General features: G+C 31.8%; 2 protein-coding genes and 1 long non-coding RNA gene across 4 annotated transcripts; 2 read left to right on the plus strand and 1 right to left on the minus strand.

Annotated features, from left to right (window-relative positions):
- The first annotated feature begins 1,782 nt into the window (after positions 1-1,782).
- On the plus strand, positions 1,783-3,664 carry LOC116765335 (uncharacterized). Its single transcript, XM_032654787.2, has 2 exons — positions 1,783-2,037; positions 2,502-3,664. The coding sequence occupies exons 1-2, from the start codon at positions 2,026-2,028 to the stop codon at positions 3,111-3,113; spliced, it is 624 nt and encodes a 207-aa protein (XP_032510678.2). The 5' UTR covers positions 1,783-2,025; the 3' UTR covers positions 3,114-3,664.
- A 1,156-nt stretch (positions 3,665-4,820) lies between these two features.
- Positions 4,821-16,907, minus strand: LOC116765334 (protein timeless). Of its 2 annotated transcripts, XM_032654785.2 has the most exons (17): positions 16,593-16,906; positions 13,941-14,044; positions 13,315-13,853; positions 13,026-13,179; positions 12,684-12,943; positions 12,332-12,612; positions 11,894-12,254; positions 11,609-11,800; positions 11,061-11,161; positions 10,604-10,802; positions 10,176-10,378; positions 9,448-9,920; positions 9,042-9,242; positions 8,470-8,626; positions 7,629-7,730; positions 6,842-6,991; positions 4,821-6,007 (listed from the first exon to the last, which is right to left on the minus strand). In XM_032654785.2, the coding sequence occupies exons 2-17, from the start codon at positions 14,035-14,037 to the stop codon at positions 5,845-5,847; spliced, it is 3,633 nt and encodes a 1,210-aa protein (XP_032510676.1). In that variant the 5' UTR covers positions 14,038-14,044; positions 16,593-16,906; the 3' UTR covers positions 4,821-5,844. The 2 variants fall into 2 exon arrangements, with proteins under 2 accessions (XP_032510676.1, XP_032510677.1); XM_032654786.2 differs by lacking the exon at positions 7,629-7,730 and having other exon boundaries at positions 16,593-16,907.
- Positions 14,093-15,068, plus strand: LOC133319039 (uncharacterized). Its single transcript, XR_009752732.1, has 2 exons — positions 14,093-14,354; positions 14,515-15,068. It is a non-coding gene; the product is annotated as an uncharacterized LOC133319039 (long non-coding RNA).
- Positions 16,908-17,085: the final 178 nt, after the last annotated feature.

Here is a 17,085-nt window from a genome sequence, read left to right on the forward strand (position 1 = left end):
TTGTAAATCTATTTTTTTTTAATTTCCAATAGTTCCAATTATTACAAGGTAATATTAATCTACCTCCAGGTCAGGTACCTTATGGTACTGAGGCTATATATGTTGTCCTAACTATATCAGTTGTGAGGATTTTAATATTGTACAGATGTAATAAAAATGACAGAATGTAATTAAGTTATAGACTGAAGCTTACTAAATTAAATTTACTGAAGATTCTAAGTAAACATCAAAATTCCTTATTTTCATTGACACTTGATTAAAAAATTTAATGATTGAAATATATATATTACAATTTTAGTTAAAATAACATTATAAATGATATTTTTTTCGTTGAATTGTGCTATTTATACTCTTGTTCTACTTTTGACATGAGTCAAAATTTTTCTTACAGACATTATGATGTTAATACAACTAATAAACTAAATGAAACTTGATTTATACTTTTTGGTTGAATGCTTTTTTTCAACAGAAACAATTATTTGATGATGTTGTTTTATGTCCCATTTGTATATAGAAGAAATAATTCGTTTCTGTTTATTTACTTGCGAACTGCTTCATTTCGGAAATGTAGGATATACTACCGCTGAGGGTATTTTAAAGCTCAATAAATTAAATCCTTGTCTTTGAATTAAGCTCGTTAAATGTTTACACATAATAACTTAGTTCAAATAGAAAATAAAAAATATAAGAGTTAGAGTATATTACTCATTATTTGATTTAGGTTGCTGGAAACCTATTAATTGTATTTTGCTATTGATCGTAACAATACGTACAATGACGTACACCTCGCTCCTGTAACAATGTCTTGTTCAGACATTTCGTTCGGTCTAATTTAGTAAAAGATATTAAAGGTAACAATAGTAGGTGTGAATATAAATACTTATACTCCCTTCAATTCAAAGAATTAACTTAATACTTTCTCTGAACTTAATTATTGTTTAGAAAGAAATGAAATAACACGGCGTACGTTTCGACGTCCTAGGATGCTTCCAGATCTCTTCCCATTATTATGTCTACTGAATGCCTATCCCCCTATTAGAAATCAATTTCTAAAACTTATATTTTCAAATTGTAAAGCTACCAGTTTTACTTTAAGTTCTATAAATGTTAATTACTTTGAGTATTTCTGATTGATTAACTCAAACAAATACTACAACATTATCATTTACGACTAATATTTTACCAAAACAATTATATACTACAAGAGTCTTTCTATCTTCTGGACCAGATAACTATCGTTGTCAATCAACTTATTCAAAGATTAAAGTGTATCTTTATATTCGAATTTTAAGAATGTAAGTAAATCGAAATGAATGTAATGAATATCTGTGACAAAATAAATAAAATGCGAAGGGAAGTAGGTCGCGAAATACATTTTCATGTTAATGGGGTCATCTTACCAGAAGAGGTTCAATATTTTTTTCTTTAGGTTGGATTCTCTAAGTACATATAGGCCAATAGTTTTATCACCAAGTAATTTTCATAGAATTCTATTGTCTTAAAATAAAACTGACTCACTCAAAAACAAATAAAGCTATTATATAAATTCACTAGATTTTACGACAATTCTAAACATGGAATTTGTAATTTTGTTAAATGTACGTTAATATAGTTTTTAAAACGATAACTTATTGTATATGTATATATTTTTTCTTTAGTCTTCGATAAATGTCCGTAAAGTAAAATTTATACGACAAAAAACTGGTAATACTATCATGCAGATTCTATTAAGAATATAAATTGCAACTTACAACTATTAAATAATATCAGGAAGTTATTAAAATGTTTCAAGATATATAGACTGCCTTCCGCAGATCTAATAAACGTTTCCATCCAGTTATTCAATACACTACAATAGTGAATGTCCCGCGTTTAAGCTTTAACTAAGTCTAGCGTCGAAGAAAGTAATCGCAATTCGCAGCCCAGCTCGACCAGCCTTAGAGAAGGTGCTATATAAAGCAACAGCGAACACCTGTTACGAGATAGTTTGTGTTTTACCTCCGACTTACGTTCACTTACACCACAATGGAAATATCGGTTAGTACCTATAAATTTTTTGTTCATCTATTTCTTGTCACTGTCACCGTGTTGTCCATTTAGATGTCGAGTTGCTTAAACCGGAAGGTCTTGTGACGTAATTTTTACATAACTCTTAAAAATGTCAATAATAAAAATATAAGTTCTACTAGAAATAGGTCATAGATAATTTTGGCTATAGATACATCTTGGCATTATTGATACCTATTAGCGCATAGAATAACGAACACTAGTAACTGCATAAGTGAAAAGTATCTTTATATTTCAAATATTTTCAATTTTATACGACGATGCAAGGGGTATAATATTATAAGAATGCCTTCCAGCCAATAATGTCAAATCTCAATAGCAATCTCGTCGTAAACTTACTTTGAACTCTGATTTAGGTACTCCGAAAAACTTTATTTAATTTAAAAACATACAAGTTAAAAGTGAAATTTTAATTATGTATTTCAATTTTTTAGAAATCATTGATATTATTGTGCTGCACTACATTATGCATTGCATCGCATCACGGGGGCCACGTAATACCCATAGAAGGCTACGAAACTGAACTGCAGAATTTAGGAGAACACGTGGAAATACCTGAAACACCTGTGAAAGTTATCAAGATTACCAAGACAGTAGCTGTTAAAGTCCCCGTACCTTATCCTGTCAAAGTCTACGAAAAGGTTCCGTATCCAGTTCACGTAAACAAACCTTATCCAGTGCCCGTGCCGCAAATAATAAGAGTTCCTTATGACCAACATGGTCCCCAAGTCGCCCACGGCCACGAGGCTCTTGATGTTGGACACAACGGCCAGTTTCACAACCAAAATAACGAGAACTCTTATCAGGTTCAAGAGAACCAACAAGACGTTCCCAATTATGGCGATACAATAAACAATGTCTATGAGCACAACTCTGGCAATGGGAATAATTTCAATGCTGAAGCATCCCACGGCGACTTTTACGGCCAACCGTCACAAGAGTATCATGAACCCCTGAACGATCATGACCAAAATACTTTCGAATCCAAGAACTACGACTTGGCTATACAGAATTACCTTAACAGAATGAATCACCGAAATCATTGAAATCAAAAAAATTGAGAAGCCATAAAAAATTCCCACTTAATATTAAAATACAAAGTTTTCATGATGCAGAACGCGTACCTGAGCCATGTGAAAGTAATTTTTGATTAGAATCAAAGTGTGAAGGGTGATTTTCTTGCCTCCGAGATGAACTTGATAGAACCTCACATTAACGACTGCACTGTAATATTACGTTCTATTTATTTTACGTAACACACGACGATGCAATTCTATATAGTTTTGAACGGTAGCTATTACATAACTGTAAATAGTCATTTTTCTTGAGTGTGATAAGTTTTTTCTTTGTTGTTGTATTCTGTTGTTGTTACATGTGTAATGAAATCCACATTTATTTGTTATCTAGGTGAGATATATAAATTTTATTAAAAAAAAACTACTTGTTTATTTGTCTGCTTTTATTTTTAAAATTCACAAATTCGAAAAGCCTAATACGAAAAATAATCAACATCATAAAAAGCAACATAGTGTAACAAAATGTTAAAAAATGTCTCGTTATTATTTGCTCATTTTATAACTAAGAATATATCCAAACATATCCTACTTTAAAAACCTCTTCTTGACTAAAATCTATAAAGCATAAACTATAAAAGCAAGTTAGCAAAATGAATAAAAAAAAAACTACAAGCCTCAAAACATTACAAAACACTTTTGTCAAAAAAAAAAAACTATGTATATTCCTTTCTAACATAATACACAACAATTACTAAACATAATATTCATGACTAAAATCTAAAATTGCAGAAATATTAATTTACCGATCCTTATCACTTAAAACCATAAACATTACCAGATTATATCATAACATTTGTCCTAAAATCTGACATAATACATAATTCTATAAATCATGGTACACAAACATAAACCGAAAGACTTATTAAGCCAAAAACATGCTTAACTCAATTTTAAAATTGTTTGAAATCATTTATAATTCAATATGTATTATTTAATTTTTTCGTTTAATCTTACACTCAATGGAGGACTATGAGAATATAGTTTTAATTAACTGATCATTAAAAAAAATTAACTTACCTAAAAAAATCGTAATATTAAAAATGGATTAAAATATATATATATAAATAATCAGCTCCTGTGTGCCTAGTCCAAATTTATATCACGCTATGTATGAAGCTTGTACCATTTCTCAAGTAATATAAATACTCCGTCTCTAGCGTGACGGTGATAACTTGGACTAAGCATCTTTTGATTCCGTCAGGAAGGTGTTATATAAACTATATTCAGCCCAGGGTAGTGGATAGTTAACAAAATGCATCATTCACTTAATAATAATTAAAAAAAAATAAGAGCAAATTAAGACAATATATGTATGTAAATATTTAATTAATTAGAATGATCATAGTAGTAGTGTAGTAGCTTAGTATCAAAATGATGTTTAAATAACTTGTTGTGTACAACATAAGGTACATTTCTTTTGGAGTCCAAATTTTTATAAAACTTTTGGTAATTTATAATAGTGTATGCAACGAGCCGTTGCGCTAAAGGCGGAAATATTAAAAAGGTATTGTTTAATAATCGCAATAATTCAAAAAAACATAGGTTCAGTACAAACTGAAAACAAAAGTAAAAAAAACTATAATACAGACCAAGACAACATGAAGGTGCTATTAATTATTACTCATATTAAAAATGAACGGACGGAAATGTGAACGTGAATAAATAATTTGCAAACAATACAGATAAAAAAAAATATTTAATGCTAAATCATAGTCTTATTAATAAATTCAAACTCTATTATCCTATCACAGTATAATATAACATTAATGCTATGAGGGACCACTAAAAAGGTGCTTCCATTACTATTCTATTCTCTCGAGATTTCATAAAAAAATCTGAAATCAAAGGTACTTATGATGTTTAATGTCAACCGTAGAATACAAGACAGACCATTTAAAACACAGTAGTCATTAAATAATATTAAAAAGATCGGGGTGAAGAGCTTCTATAAAAATGATTGTTTTTTGTCTGTGAGACTATTAATGCGAACTCGATGGTTAAATAATAATTTTATTAATTGATCAAGTAAAAACAAAACAGAATATATGTAAATTATCTTAACACCTAACAGCTTGCAAGTTTGTACATACATATTTGGGCTACGAAATATTTATGAAATTAAAAATAATTTTTCAATTAAACTTGATAACATAAAATATATACAGAAACAAAAACAATAAATCATCAGTAATAATGGTTAACGCAAATTAATGACAATATAGTTCTGTGTCCTTACCAAAAGTTTGCATGGTCAAATAAAAACGTTTTTTAAGATTATAATTAAAAAAAGTAATAATAACTGTGCGTGGATTCTCTCCGCGCGGAAGAAGTGAAACTTCGTCATGTTGGTATGAAAATAGGAAGGGGTAGAAATTTATTTTTAAGGATTTTTTTATGTTCTTAAGACAAACTCTATTAATATTACTTACAAGTCACAATTGATTTCCCGCAAGCGTTCAGGGGCCAAGCATTTCCTCTCTCTTTCTCTTTTTATACTCCCCCTCGGGAGAGTTAAACGGTTAACGCAACCTCGTTGGAAGGCGCATAAGAAGTTTCACTTCAAAATTCATTCCCATGATATACAAGTTACATTTAGGTAAAACTGAAAACGCTTCGTGTGTAGTGTGACGCTGCTAACTTGTGATACTGGTAGTTATCTGATCGGACACTTATAAATAATCTAATTAATATTATATTAAAGTTAGAAGTGTTCTGTGAACTGTACTCTGGGTCTCTTCTCGGCGGAGGCGTCGTCGGGGGCGAGGTCGCGGGGCTTCACGTGTCTCAGCGGCTCGGGCTTGTCGTCCTCATCAGACACGTACATGCGGGTCAGGTCTGAAGCCACTGACGCCGTTTCGCACACACTGTTGACAGAAACCGTCCTTTTTAGTCATCGCTACATATGTACAATATTTTTTTTTATTACTCTGTCGAAGTACATCTGTCCCGTCGTAACAAGGACTATGCTTATAGATATATATATATCTGCTTAGTCTAAGTTGGCTTCCTCACACTACGTACGGAGCGTTAGCAGTGCTTCATTCACAAAACTATAATAATTTAACCTTCATTTATTATATGAGAAACGTGAAACGTTACATATGTACTAACTTATAATAATCAAACAGTTCGCATTCGATCAGCTTTAAGTGGTATATGTAGATAACCTTTTCTAGGTTACAATATATTATGTACGCTTTATTCCATCAATCAAATAACATCTCTATAAAATTTAAATGAAACTAGTTTATCCGAATAATACTAGTTTCATTTAAATGAATAAAACTCGCGAAAATCTTAGATTTCAACATCTCTATAATTTTATAATAGTAATAAAATTCTTGTTATTAATAAAATGATGGATAATAGTCTTTGATATGCGAAAAATATTAATTGTTTATAAGAGCCATTTAAAAACACTCTTATCATTTAAATAAAAAATAATATTTCTGCTCCAAAGACAGCAATGTTAAAATGTCATAACAGATATAATCAGCTGCATTGTTCAACAACAGATTCAACTGGTCTACGTTCAGCTGTTAGCTTTATTTTACGTTATATTGTCTTTCCAGAACATTTCTTAGTAATATAAAATCAAACCGGATTAATTATCGTAATACTTCAAAGTTTTAAACAGCCTGTTGATGGGAACCTATATACAGGGTGTTGCAGTGGTCTGAGTACTAAACAGATTATACCTATTGTACTCCGAGTCGTTATTGACGTATCCGCTGCCGTCCTGCTTCATGTTGATGGCGGACGGTAGCACTAAGGCCGGCGGTAGCACTGCCACAGGGGGCGCCTCCACCGACGACTTGGATACAACTACCTCCTCAGTTAATATCGATCTGTAGGAAAAGTATCATTCATTATATTTATATTAATATAAAAATTAAAATCTAAGACATTTGTTAGCAAGCATTACAACGCTATAATATATAATACATTACAGCACCTATTTAACACTTTGCAGTTCAATTCAATACAACTAGAATTTTTTTTATTTTTATATTTGTATACTTTACTAGTTGTAATTCATCAATAAAATACAATTGACAAAAATATTATATTAGGGATAATTATACCCACAAAAAATATTCTGTTCCCGGTAATAACAGTGAATCTATCCGCAGGTATATATTGATGTGTGTGTCAAACGCACGTTAGTGTGAGTAATGCTGTTTTTACATTTACAACGTTAATAATTCTATTGCGTTATAATTTAACAAACATACTTTTAAGCGTCGCTTGCGCGTATAAAATTTACCTTGCTAAATTTAATTTATTTATTTTGAAAACCGCATCTGAGATATCAAAAAAAAAAATAGCACGAAACATTGAAAAGCCATATCTAAGTGTCAAGTAGCGCGTTTTCGTAAAGCATATATGAAGTGCAGGACAGAACAGGGCGTAGTTTACCTCGTGTTTTGTTCCAACATAAAATAAACATCGACTCTAATATGAATCACTCGATCGTGTACTTACTTTCCTAAATCCAAAGTTATTTTGTATTCCTGTGACTTTTGGACCATTTCCAACCAGTTGGGTTTATAGTCCTCGTCTGTAGTTGAAAAAGATGGTCCGGGCCTAAGTACGGAGAACACGTGAGTACAGTCATAGTTGGTAAGACGATTCATGATACACACGAATAACATGCCCACACATATTACGGGTACAGTTTACGAGAAAACGGTCACGCTGATATTCCTTACATCAAAACATGCTGATATCAACTTAATACGTTATATTTTCTACGTAAATAATAATCTCCTCGTATGTATTTATATACATTGTGTACAAAACTTGACATTAGCTGTATTCCGTATTTCATTACTACCAATTTTTACGTTATTATCACTAGCAGAGGTTTCTAAAACGGTATTATAATATTTTATTCTACAGTAAATACAACTATTACTATTCATTAATGAGTTCGTACATTTTTAATGTGCTTTTCTAATAAATACTTACAAATAAATATATTTTGCAGAGTATTATTCGTTTTTAAATACATATATACAAAATAATGTATTTCATGTTTAATTGACCATCCTACTCAAAATTTCTGACGTCATCTGTAAAGTTAACAAACACTAGCCGAGTTAACAAACTTGTTTTTTTTTTCATAAAAAAAAGGCCATACGAATTACAGAAGACGAAGATTTAAAAAAACAATTCAATAAAATGTCTCTCAAATTCTTATAATCTACGCCTACATCTTTTCGTTACCAACCCGAATTTATACATTGATATAAATGTACATCGTATATACATACATGTGTATATACAGACGTGGTTCTAGTTAATATTGTATATATATAGTTACATGGGCGTGAAGTTAACGATGGTAGCGACGTGTTTCTGTTTGTGTATTTGGAAGTAGTCGTGTGTCCCAGGAGGCGGCTCGGAGAGGACGCCGCGCGCCTGACACCCGCCCCCACCACCACAGGCGTTTATATCGCTGAGAGAAAACCTCAGCTTGGCTGGAATAATATATATAATAATTATCAATATGATTAGTCTCAGTTACCATGGTAACGCTACACACGCTTTAAGTTTTTCATTAATAAATCTTGCCATATTAGAGTATTCATGTAGGTTAGTGAAGGAAAAATGGAAAACGCTTCCTATATGGTATGACGATGAAAACATATACGTTCAGTTTGTGGATAATCCTGATATTATTGTACAGATAATAAATAAATAAGATTTTGGTGACCACAGATAAAAAATTAAACTGTTTTTCGTATACATTACTACTTTTTTACATTTTGCCGACGTTTTGACTACTTTACTAACCGTGATAACGTTCAAAAGTGGTGAATATGTGACGTGGTCACGGTTGTTGTAAAATGTAATTTAACATTTTAATATATACAATGGCCACTTTGTACTCACATTTATTGATAGGTGATATTTTCTCAGCCACTTCGTAAAGGAAATCAGGGGTCCAAAAGTTTGGTATTCTTATTAAAACTTTCCCCGTGTCCACTGGCATATGGAAACCCAGCTTATGTGCGAGTTGCAGGAACTTCAAGTCCTTACAGACGGCCGCTTGTTCATTGTTCCACGGAACCAGGGGAACGGATTGATTTAACACTGAAAAATATGTGAAGTTAATACAAGTACAATAAATGTATGAGTATGAGCTTTATCAACAAAATTAACATTAATATCCACAGATACTAAGCAGAAGAAACAAATATTTCAAAGAAACACTTAAGTTTGGACACGAAACAATGTTCTGCATGGAAATTATTGTAAAGAAAGGACATTGAAAGTAATTTATTGATATGAGACTCACACAGCGAGTGATACGACACGGGCGAGATGACCGGCATGTCGGTGTTCCTCTTCAGCATGGTGTCGAACACGTGCCTGTGAGCGTCCTGCGTGGTGTAGCTGCTCTGACGCACGCGGTCCACCTCGATCTTATTAACGTGTATTTTGGCGAAACACGTCTCCAACAGAACAGCCTGGACCCAATCCAGGAACAGCGACTTCCCGTCCTGCCTCAATTGTTCACACAATTTACCGATTTCATTCTCCCTCTTATCTCGTATGGCCTTTGAATTCTTATCGCTGTCTACTTTAGACAATCCCTCGAATTCCTCCTTGTTGATGATCAGTTGCCTGTAGAGCTCCTTTATGATGGACTCCCTCGTCTTGACGATGCCGTCCTCCTTCAACATCCTCAGGATTTCTTCCACCACGTCCACCGCTGTGTTACATTGCATGTAGTTCCAATTCAATGAAGATATCTCCTCTTCGTTCCAGCTATTAAAATATAATGTATGTTTATATAAATAAGTTTTTAACATTAAATCAATGCTCTTCTAGTTATTGAATTGAAATTCAAATAGAGAATTAAAAATGAAATTTAATCGATACAAGCAGGATTCGAATGTGCGACCTCTTTAGGGTCGCGTTGCAATCGTTTAAATCTACCATGTCCTGGCTCGTTTATAATGTATCATATATATTTAAATGACTTTATCTAACTATTTAATTATAATAAAACATTTAACCTACCCATCAGTAATGTTTTCATTTTCATTTACTTTCTTCATGACGGATATTATCTCCGGCGCAGGTTCAGGATCAATAAGGTTTTCTTTAGGCTTCATGTCGTCGTCGAAAATCTCCATTTCCAGTTGTATGTTTGAATAGTTTTGTAACTTATACGGTTTTTTGATAAACGTATTTATAACGTATTCAATCAGATCAGACCAATCCTAGGAAACACCGAGATGTAATAAGTAAAATTTCAATTCATATTTATTGACCACAAAATAACATAATAGTGGAACTATTACTTTATTAGGAACGTTTAAAAAAAACTAATTAAGTGAAACAAATTAAATTAGATGTATGATTATATAACCCAAATCAGAAAATATAAAAAAAAATCACATAACCTATAGCTATATGAAACTAAAAAAAATTATAGTAATACATACGTCACATATTTCGAATTCAGATTTCCATATGGATGTGAATGTCTTCAAAATCTTCGGCTGGAACAGTGATATGAGACTGCCCAGCTCTCCTCCAACATGATGCATCAGAGTGAAGATACAGTCATTCACGAATCCACCGTTACCTTCATAGTCCTCTAACAGGAGACCGTATTGATGCATTATCTCTGGTGATGCGAACCTGCACACACCATACAGACATATATAAGGCTTCACCAAATGTAACCTAAGATCAATCTTATGATAAATTACTCCTTTATATATATAGTCACACCTTCCCATAATACATAACATATAATACTAAATGTACTTATATATAGAGATTTTGTTCAATACTTTTTTACGTAAGAAGTACATCTTTTAACTAACCTCACTATAATGACCGATTCACGACTATTAGACTATGTTATTACATATTAATGTATATAAAAATACCCACTGCTTTATATGATCCACCATAGTGTTGGGTCCTTCATACTGAGGTAACTTCATGACACTGTCCAGGAACATCAACAATATGTGATTTGTCACTATTAAATCCTAAAAATAATATAATATATTAGTAATCATTAAAGTGGAGACATTATATAAATTTTAAAATAACTCTTCTTTAACTTGTGTTTGTGGTTACATAGACCTTATTTAAATTCGTACATTCATTTACGTGGAGTAGCATTTTATTGTCATCCTTTATTCATCTACAATTAATCAAATGTAAAAAAGTTGTAGAACAACATAACATAAAGGTAAAACCTTATCAGAAATATATTTCGGTATCCTATCACGAAAATCTATTTTTGTATAAAATGATGACAAAAAAAATATATATTTTTATCAGCTGGCCCTTTGAAACCAAAAAGTTATTGAGAAAGTAATAAAAAAATATTTCAAGCCATATATACAGTATATGTTCTAAAGAAGATTAAAAAGCTAATCATAATGTTATTATTATATTATTAACTTTGTGTGATATTAATGATAATGTACCTGAAGATATTGTTTTGAATGATACTTCGGATGATAGTGTCTCAGGAGCAGCACTAACAGTGATCGCAGTTCCTCTGTCTGCGCCATCTTCATCTGAAGCTTCAGAAGCTTCTCCTGATCGTTGCTACTGAGATGTGCAGACTTCTTGTAAACTTCAATGGCCTGAACAAATTCCCTAATCGCTGTCACCACCTACCAAGATTAATTTTATTAAACATAAATAAAAATATTATATTTTTATTTAATATAAAACAGCTATATAAACGGTCAGATGTTTGGACTCACCAAATGTAACCTCCTTATACTCGGCTTTAAGTCACTTCCGTCCAACTTGATGGCCAACTCGAATTGCTCGCATAAGTTGACTCCTTCAGCAGTTAAATAGAGAATTATTTCATATGACAGTACCGAACATACATGCTCTAAGTCCAATTCGATTTGAGTAGCGAATTTAAGGAAATAAGTGACGAGCCAAAAGAAATGGGAAGTATCTATCTCCAGTTGCACATTAGTGAGGATCTGGGTATGAAGAGTCCTAACTAACGAGTTATAGCCCTTTAGAAGGAAGTCCACTGTAAATTCCTTTAAAACATTTGATATGTCATCGTCTGTTGGCGTATTGTGTAGTAGACCTTGGACGTTAATTCTGAAAAAATATATTCTCTATTATAGATTTATATTTGTGATGACTTGGAATAAAAATTCATATTATTTTCAGCCTACATATTGGCTTTTCCTCGTTTGACGATCTTCTTTCTCTTCCTGTCCTGAAGCGTTACGCCAGCGCGAACTTTGTTGTTGGTCCTCTGTTTGGTGTTATGAGGCTTTTGATGTACTGGTTTTGTGGTAGGCAGTTCATCTTCATTGCTGGATGTGGATATCGATTCGCGGTTTTCTATCTGAGTTCCATAACCGCAATCAGATGGTTCTGATATAATAGTTTTCTTCTCGTTATTTTTCATATTATGCGAGTTTGAGTGATCATTTGAGATGTGATTGTTATCCTGTGAGAAATACATTTACCATCAATGTAATATGATATTATAATTTCAAATATATTTTGAACATAACTTACGTTGCTGCTAGACTCTTCTAGGTTGTCTTTAGAATTGCCTATATACATATTATTTTCGTTGGATTCAGATGAATCGTTGGCTAGTTCATTTTCTTTTTGCGAATCAAACGACGGTTTTCCGTTATCACTGTTATTTCTTGACGAACTATCCCAGCTGTTATTGACCGAATTTTGTTCTCCATTGCTTTTGCCGCTGGCGCCCGCGTCTGATGAATCGGATGTAGGATCGGACGTCAGCATTGGCGATGAATCATCACTACCTGGACAATTGAAAAAAGAATAATTAAATAATGTTAAAAATTAAAAAGCCTACTGCGTGTAAAGCACGTTTCGTTTCGTTACCTCTATTAGGTGGTGAAGTATTACTTTCATTGTCTTCGGAACTCTCAGAGAGGGAAGCCTCTAACCAGAGGTTAAGCAGTTTCTGCAGAGTAGTCACGTGCTGGTCTTTGTACAACAGAGCAATTATCTGCACCATCGTCACACCCCAGTTGATCTGAAAATATAAATAAATACAAAACACACACCTTCATTTGTCAAACACATTTTTAAACTGTGTTTATATTGAAAAAAAAAAATTACTCACTCACTCAGTAAAGCGCGCAATTTGAATTTGTGATAGATAACTTACCGCGTCCGTGATGTTCATCAATTTTATAAGGACCTTGTCGATACTTTGGCTGAACAAATTCCATAGTATCTGATTTTGAACGGTACGAGGATTGTAAGATGGGTTATTGATCTCCTCTGGTATGTGTAGAATGTTGCGTAGTAAGAGCAGACCGTTGCTGATATTAGTGCATTCGTCACTACTGAGCTTTGAACTCTGGTCTATTTCGGCGTTCTTCTTTAAGAAATCGATTACAACTTTCGTTACCCTATGGTCTGTAATTGCTGCCTTGGTGGAAGTAAGCAAATTATTAATTTCAAAAATAGTATGTCTGCCTACATCCGTTCTGCCAACTGAATCTAAAGACAGCAGACATTCTACTGGAATCGTTAGATTAACCAATATTTTTATCACCAAAACTATGGTCTTATCATCTTTGGTGTTTATTAAGAGTGGGATAAGATCCTTCTTAATGTTTTGACCGAAATTTATGCTTCTGCGATATGAACGAAGTTGTTTGTCTTCCGTTAAAATATTCTGCAGAATAGATTCCAAAACGGCTACAAAAATAATAAGATACTTGTCATAGACATAAAAGACAAAAAATACTTGTCATAGACTTAAAAAAAACAATTCTTCATACATACCATTGTAATTTTCATTTATGTGATATCCATCTCCGTTTGTAAATCCGAGATTGCTGAAAGTACTATGGATCTGTGGACTACGATGAACCCACTCCATATTTTAACTGGAATAATACAAATTCAGAGTATTAAAAGGCGGTTACCAACAAAATTATAGAAGCTTTATAAACAATAAGAAAGTATTTGCATTTTACAAAGTTTGTAAGAATTCTCATTCATGATTCGTTTTACGAAACGACGTTCGTGTTAATGTTTCATTAACCGCCAAAGCTAGTTTCATAAAAAATAAACAAGATGGCACACAAAGTAGTGTAAACACTGAATATAAAGCATATCAGCAAGATTTCTATAAGATAAGTAATATTATGTATAATTTAATGAAAGGAAAATTATAATTAATCAAAAATCTTCACAGTAAGTATAGAAATGATTTCTTGGTTCAAAATTTTCGTTGTTATTGAGATAACAAAAAGCATATGTATGTCATTGATGTCAATTAATTTTAATGTGAATTATTATCAAGAAATTTATATGTAATCAAATCGTTATTTAACCAAATCCTTTATTATTACAGATATATCCGCAAATAGCTTTGAATAGTATCTGGATACGACGTCAGGATCTCAGAAATAATAGAAAACGTGCCGTCAGCCCACGGGTGACCGCCGGCTATATATCATCTTATAGAATTGTTACGATCGTGCTACGTACGATAAAACTCTTTAAAGTTTTATATGTATAAAATTAATAAAAATATCAAAATATAATAACTTGAAGTAAACTCACAATATTACCAAATTTAAAATATAACGAATATTACACAAAACACAACACACATACACACATTGTAATATTATATAACTTTATTAGCATTAATAAATAATTAAATGTTGATAGTCGTATCTCAGTTAATGAAAAAAAAAATATACAGGAAAACGTGAGCTGTCTTTGATCCAATCCAGTAACAGTAGGTCAATATAATCACGTGGCCGGTACACGTGAGCCTCAACCGCAGTAAATACTATCAACGCTGTAGAGTATAGACGCTGCGGACGTCGATTGTTACGACGCTCATTGTACTTCACTACTTGTTATGTTTCACGGCAAAATAAATTTATATTTGATGAATTTGTTTGATGAATTTCTATTCTATGCAAATTTTGTTACATTTTATTAAGATCATTATAAATTTATTAGCGTTATTTTTTTTTAATATCTTAAATCTACCTTCGTATCCCTCCGGCTGTTGGATGAGATAGGAAAAATATTTGGAGTATATTAAGCATTCGCTTTTCAGTTTGATATCCGTCTAAGGCAAGAATAAGGTCTTTACAATTGAGATGTAATTGGGCTCTTAAAATTGACAAACAAGGCATTCAAGACTTCTCCTAGAGCTTAGATTTTTTTTTTTTTAGAATTTCTGACATATAAAACATATGGCATTATTTTGATCATAAATGTATTCTTTCTAGAGATCATTCAGGGCTACTCTGCAATTTTTGTAACCTATTTGAAATTACAATCAACCTAGACAGCTCCTACAAAATGCAATACAGAAGGCTTTTATTCGGAATCCCCATGTTGAGGAAAGGTTCTATGTAAAAGTAGTATTGCAAAATAACAGTAAAATTAGCGAACTGATTACATCCTTCATGCATACAAGCAATTGGATGGAACAATAAATACTGACAGACAACCAGACATTTTCAGATGAAAAAGAATATTGTGTGCATTCAAGGCCTGTAGGTGTCCAATAATATAAGCCAAAAACTATCATAAATACCACCATAGCTTAGTTCCCTAACTGATTGGCTGATTAAAGAGACATGGCTTTGGTAGTCTGAGCAGTTTGCACATAGTCCGCCAAAAATATGATTACATACCAGACATTGTTTTATATAACACTTACATGTAAGTATAATCCTAAATAAAATTATCTATTGATACTTTATAAATGTGTTAAGCCACGAAATATGGAACTCCTTTGTCATAAGCTATTCCAAAAGACACAAGGAAGAAACAACAACGTACTCAAGGACAAAATATCAACAAACAAAAATTAATAGATGAAAGCAACAAATATTAATTTTTATTTTTATTTAAGAATAATATAAAGTCCATAATAGGTCCTTGATTGCTAATGCTTAATTACTTAATAAACACTTTTAGATTTATCACTAAAATAAACCATTTAGTGCCACTTTTACTATTTTCTAAAAGATATATATCAGTAAATGTCTTACATCTAATTTTTACTATTGCTACTGCTAGTGATGATGTATGCTAGTTTTTTCTGCGTAAGAAATAAACATTTACCAAATATTTTTCGTTTTACCATTAATTTGGCGAATAACAGCAATTTATTATAATAAATTTTACAATTATACAGATACCTATTAGTTCATTTTACTAAAATGATCTTTATGTAAGCAAGTATTGCAAAAGTCAATTAATTCCATAGAACCATGAATTATAATTACATTTAATTATCAAGGAGAAGAGGCTAAAACTTCAAAATGTTGCAGTAACAATTTTTAAAGATATCTATTACTTAATAAGATAAAAAGATTATATTCTAATACAACATTTAATATTTTATACGATAACAGAATATTATTGAAGCTCATAACAATAATATAGTAAAAATATTACCTTTATTTTGTTTTTTCAATAATGTTGTAAATAGGAGCATTAGCAAAGGCTTCCACAAACTGTTAAGTTTTTAGACGCAAAAGTTCAAGTGGCACAATTTATAAATATGTTATTAACCTTTTTCAAATTAATATTTCATATAAGTAGAAAATTTCCTATTTTCATTATTGCTTTAAGTATAATGTTCATACAGTGAAATTAAATTGCACACTGAAACAACTATACTAAGCCCAACAACTCCACTAGACTCGTAAGTCGTAAGCACGGGTGCCAAATATTACAATCTTAGAAGACGTAAATACTTGGAAATATGTCGAATATAATACGACAAGGATAAATAGACCATATTTGTCCGCGATGGTCGTTCTACTACCGTACATTTTTAAATTCTGCCCATAATAGTCATACAATTACGAACATATACCACAGATGGCGCTAGTATTATATAACTTCAATAAATCCAGTAATTTTCCTAATATATAAATATTGTTTG

The sequence above is a fragment of the Danaus plexippus genome, chromosome 2 (assembly GCF_018135715.1).
Source record: "Danaus plexippus chromosome 2, MEX_DaPlex, whole genome shotgun sequence".
NCBI classification, from domain to species: Eukaryota; Metazoa; Arthropoda; class Insecta; order Lepidoptera; family Nymphalidae; genus Danaus; species Danaus plexippus.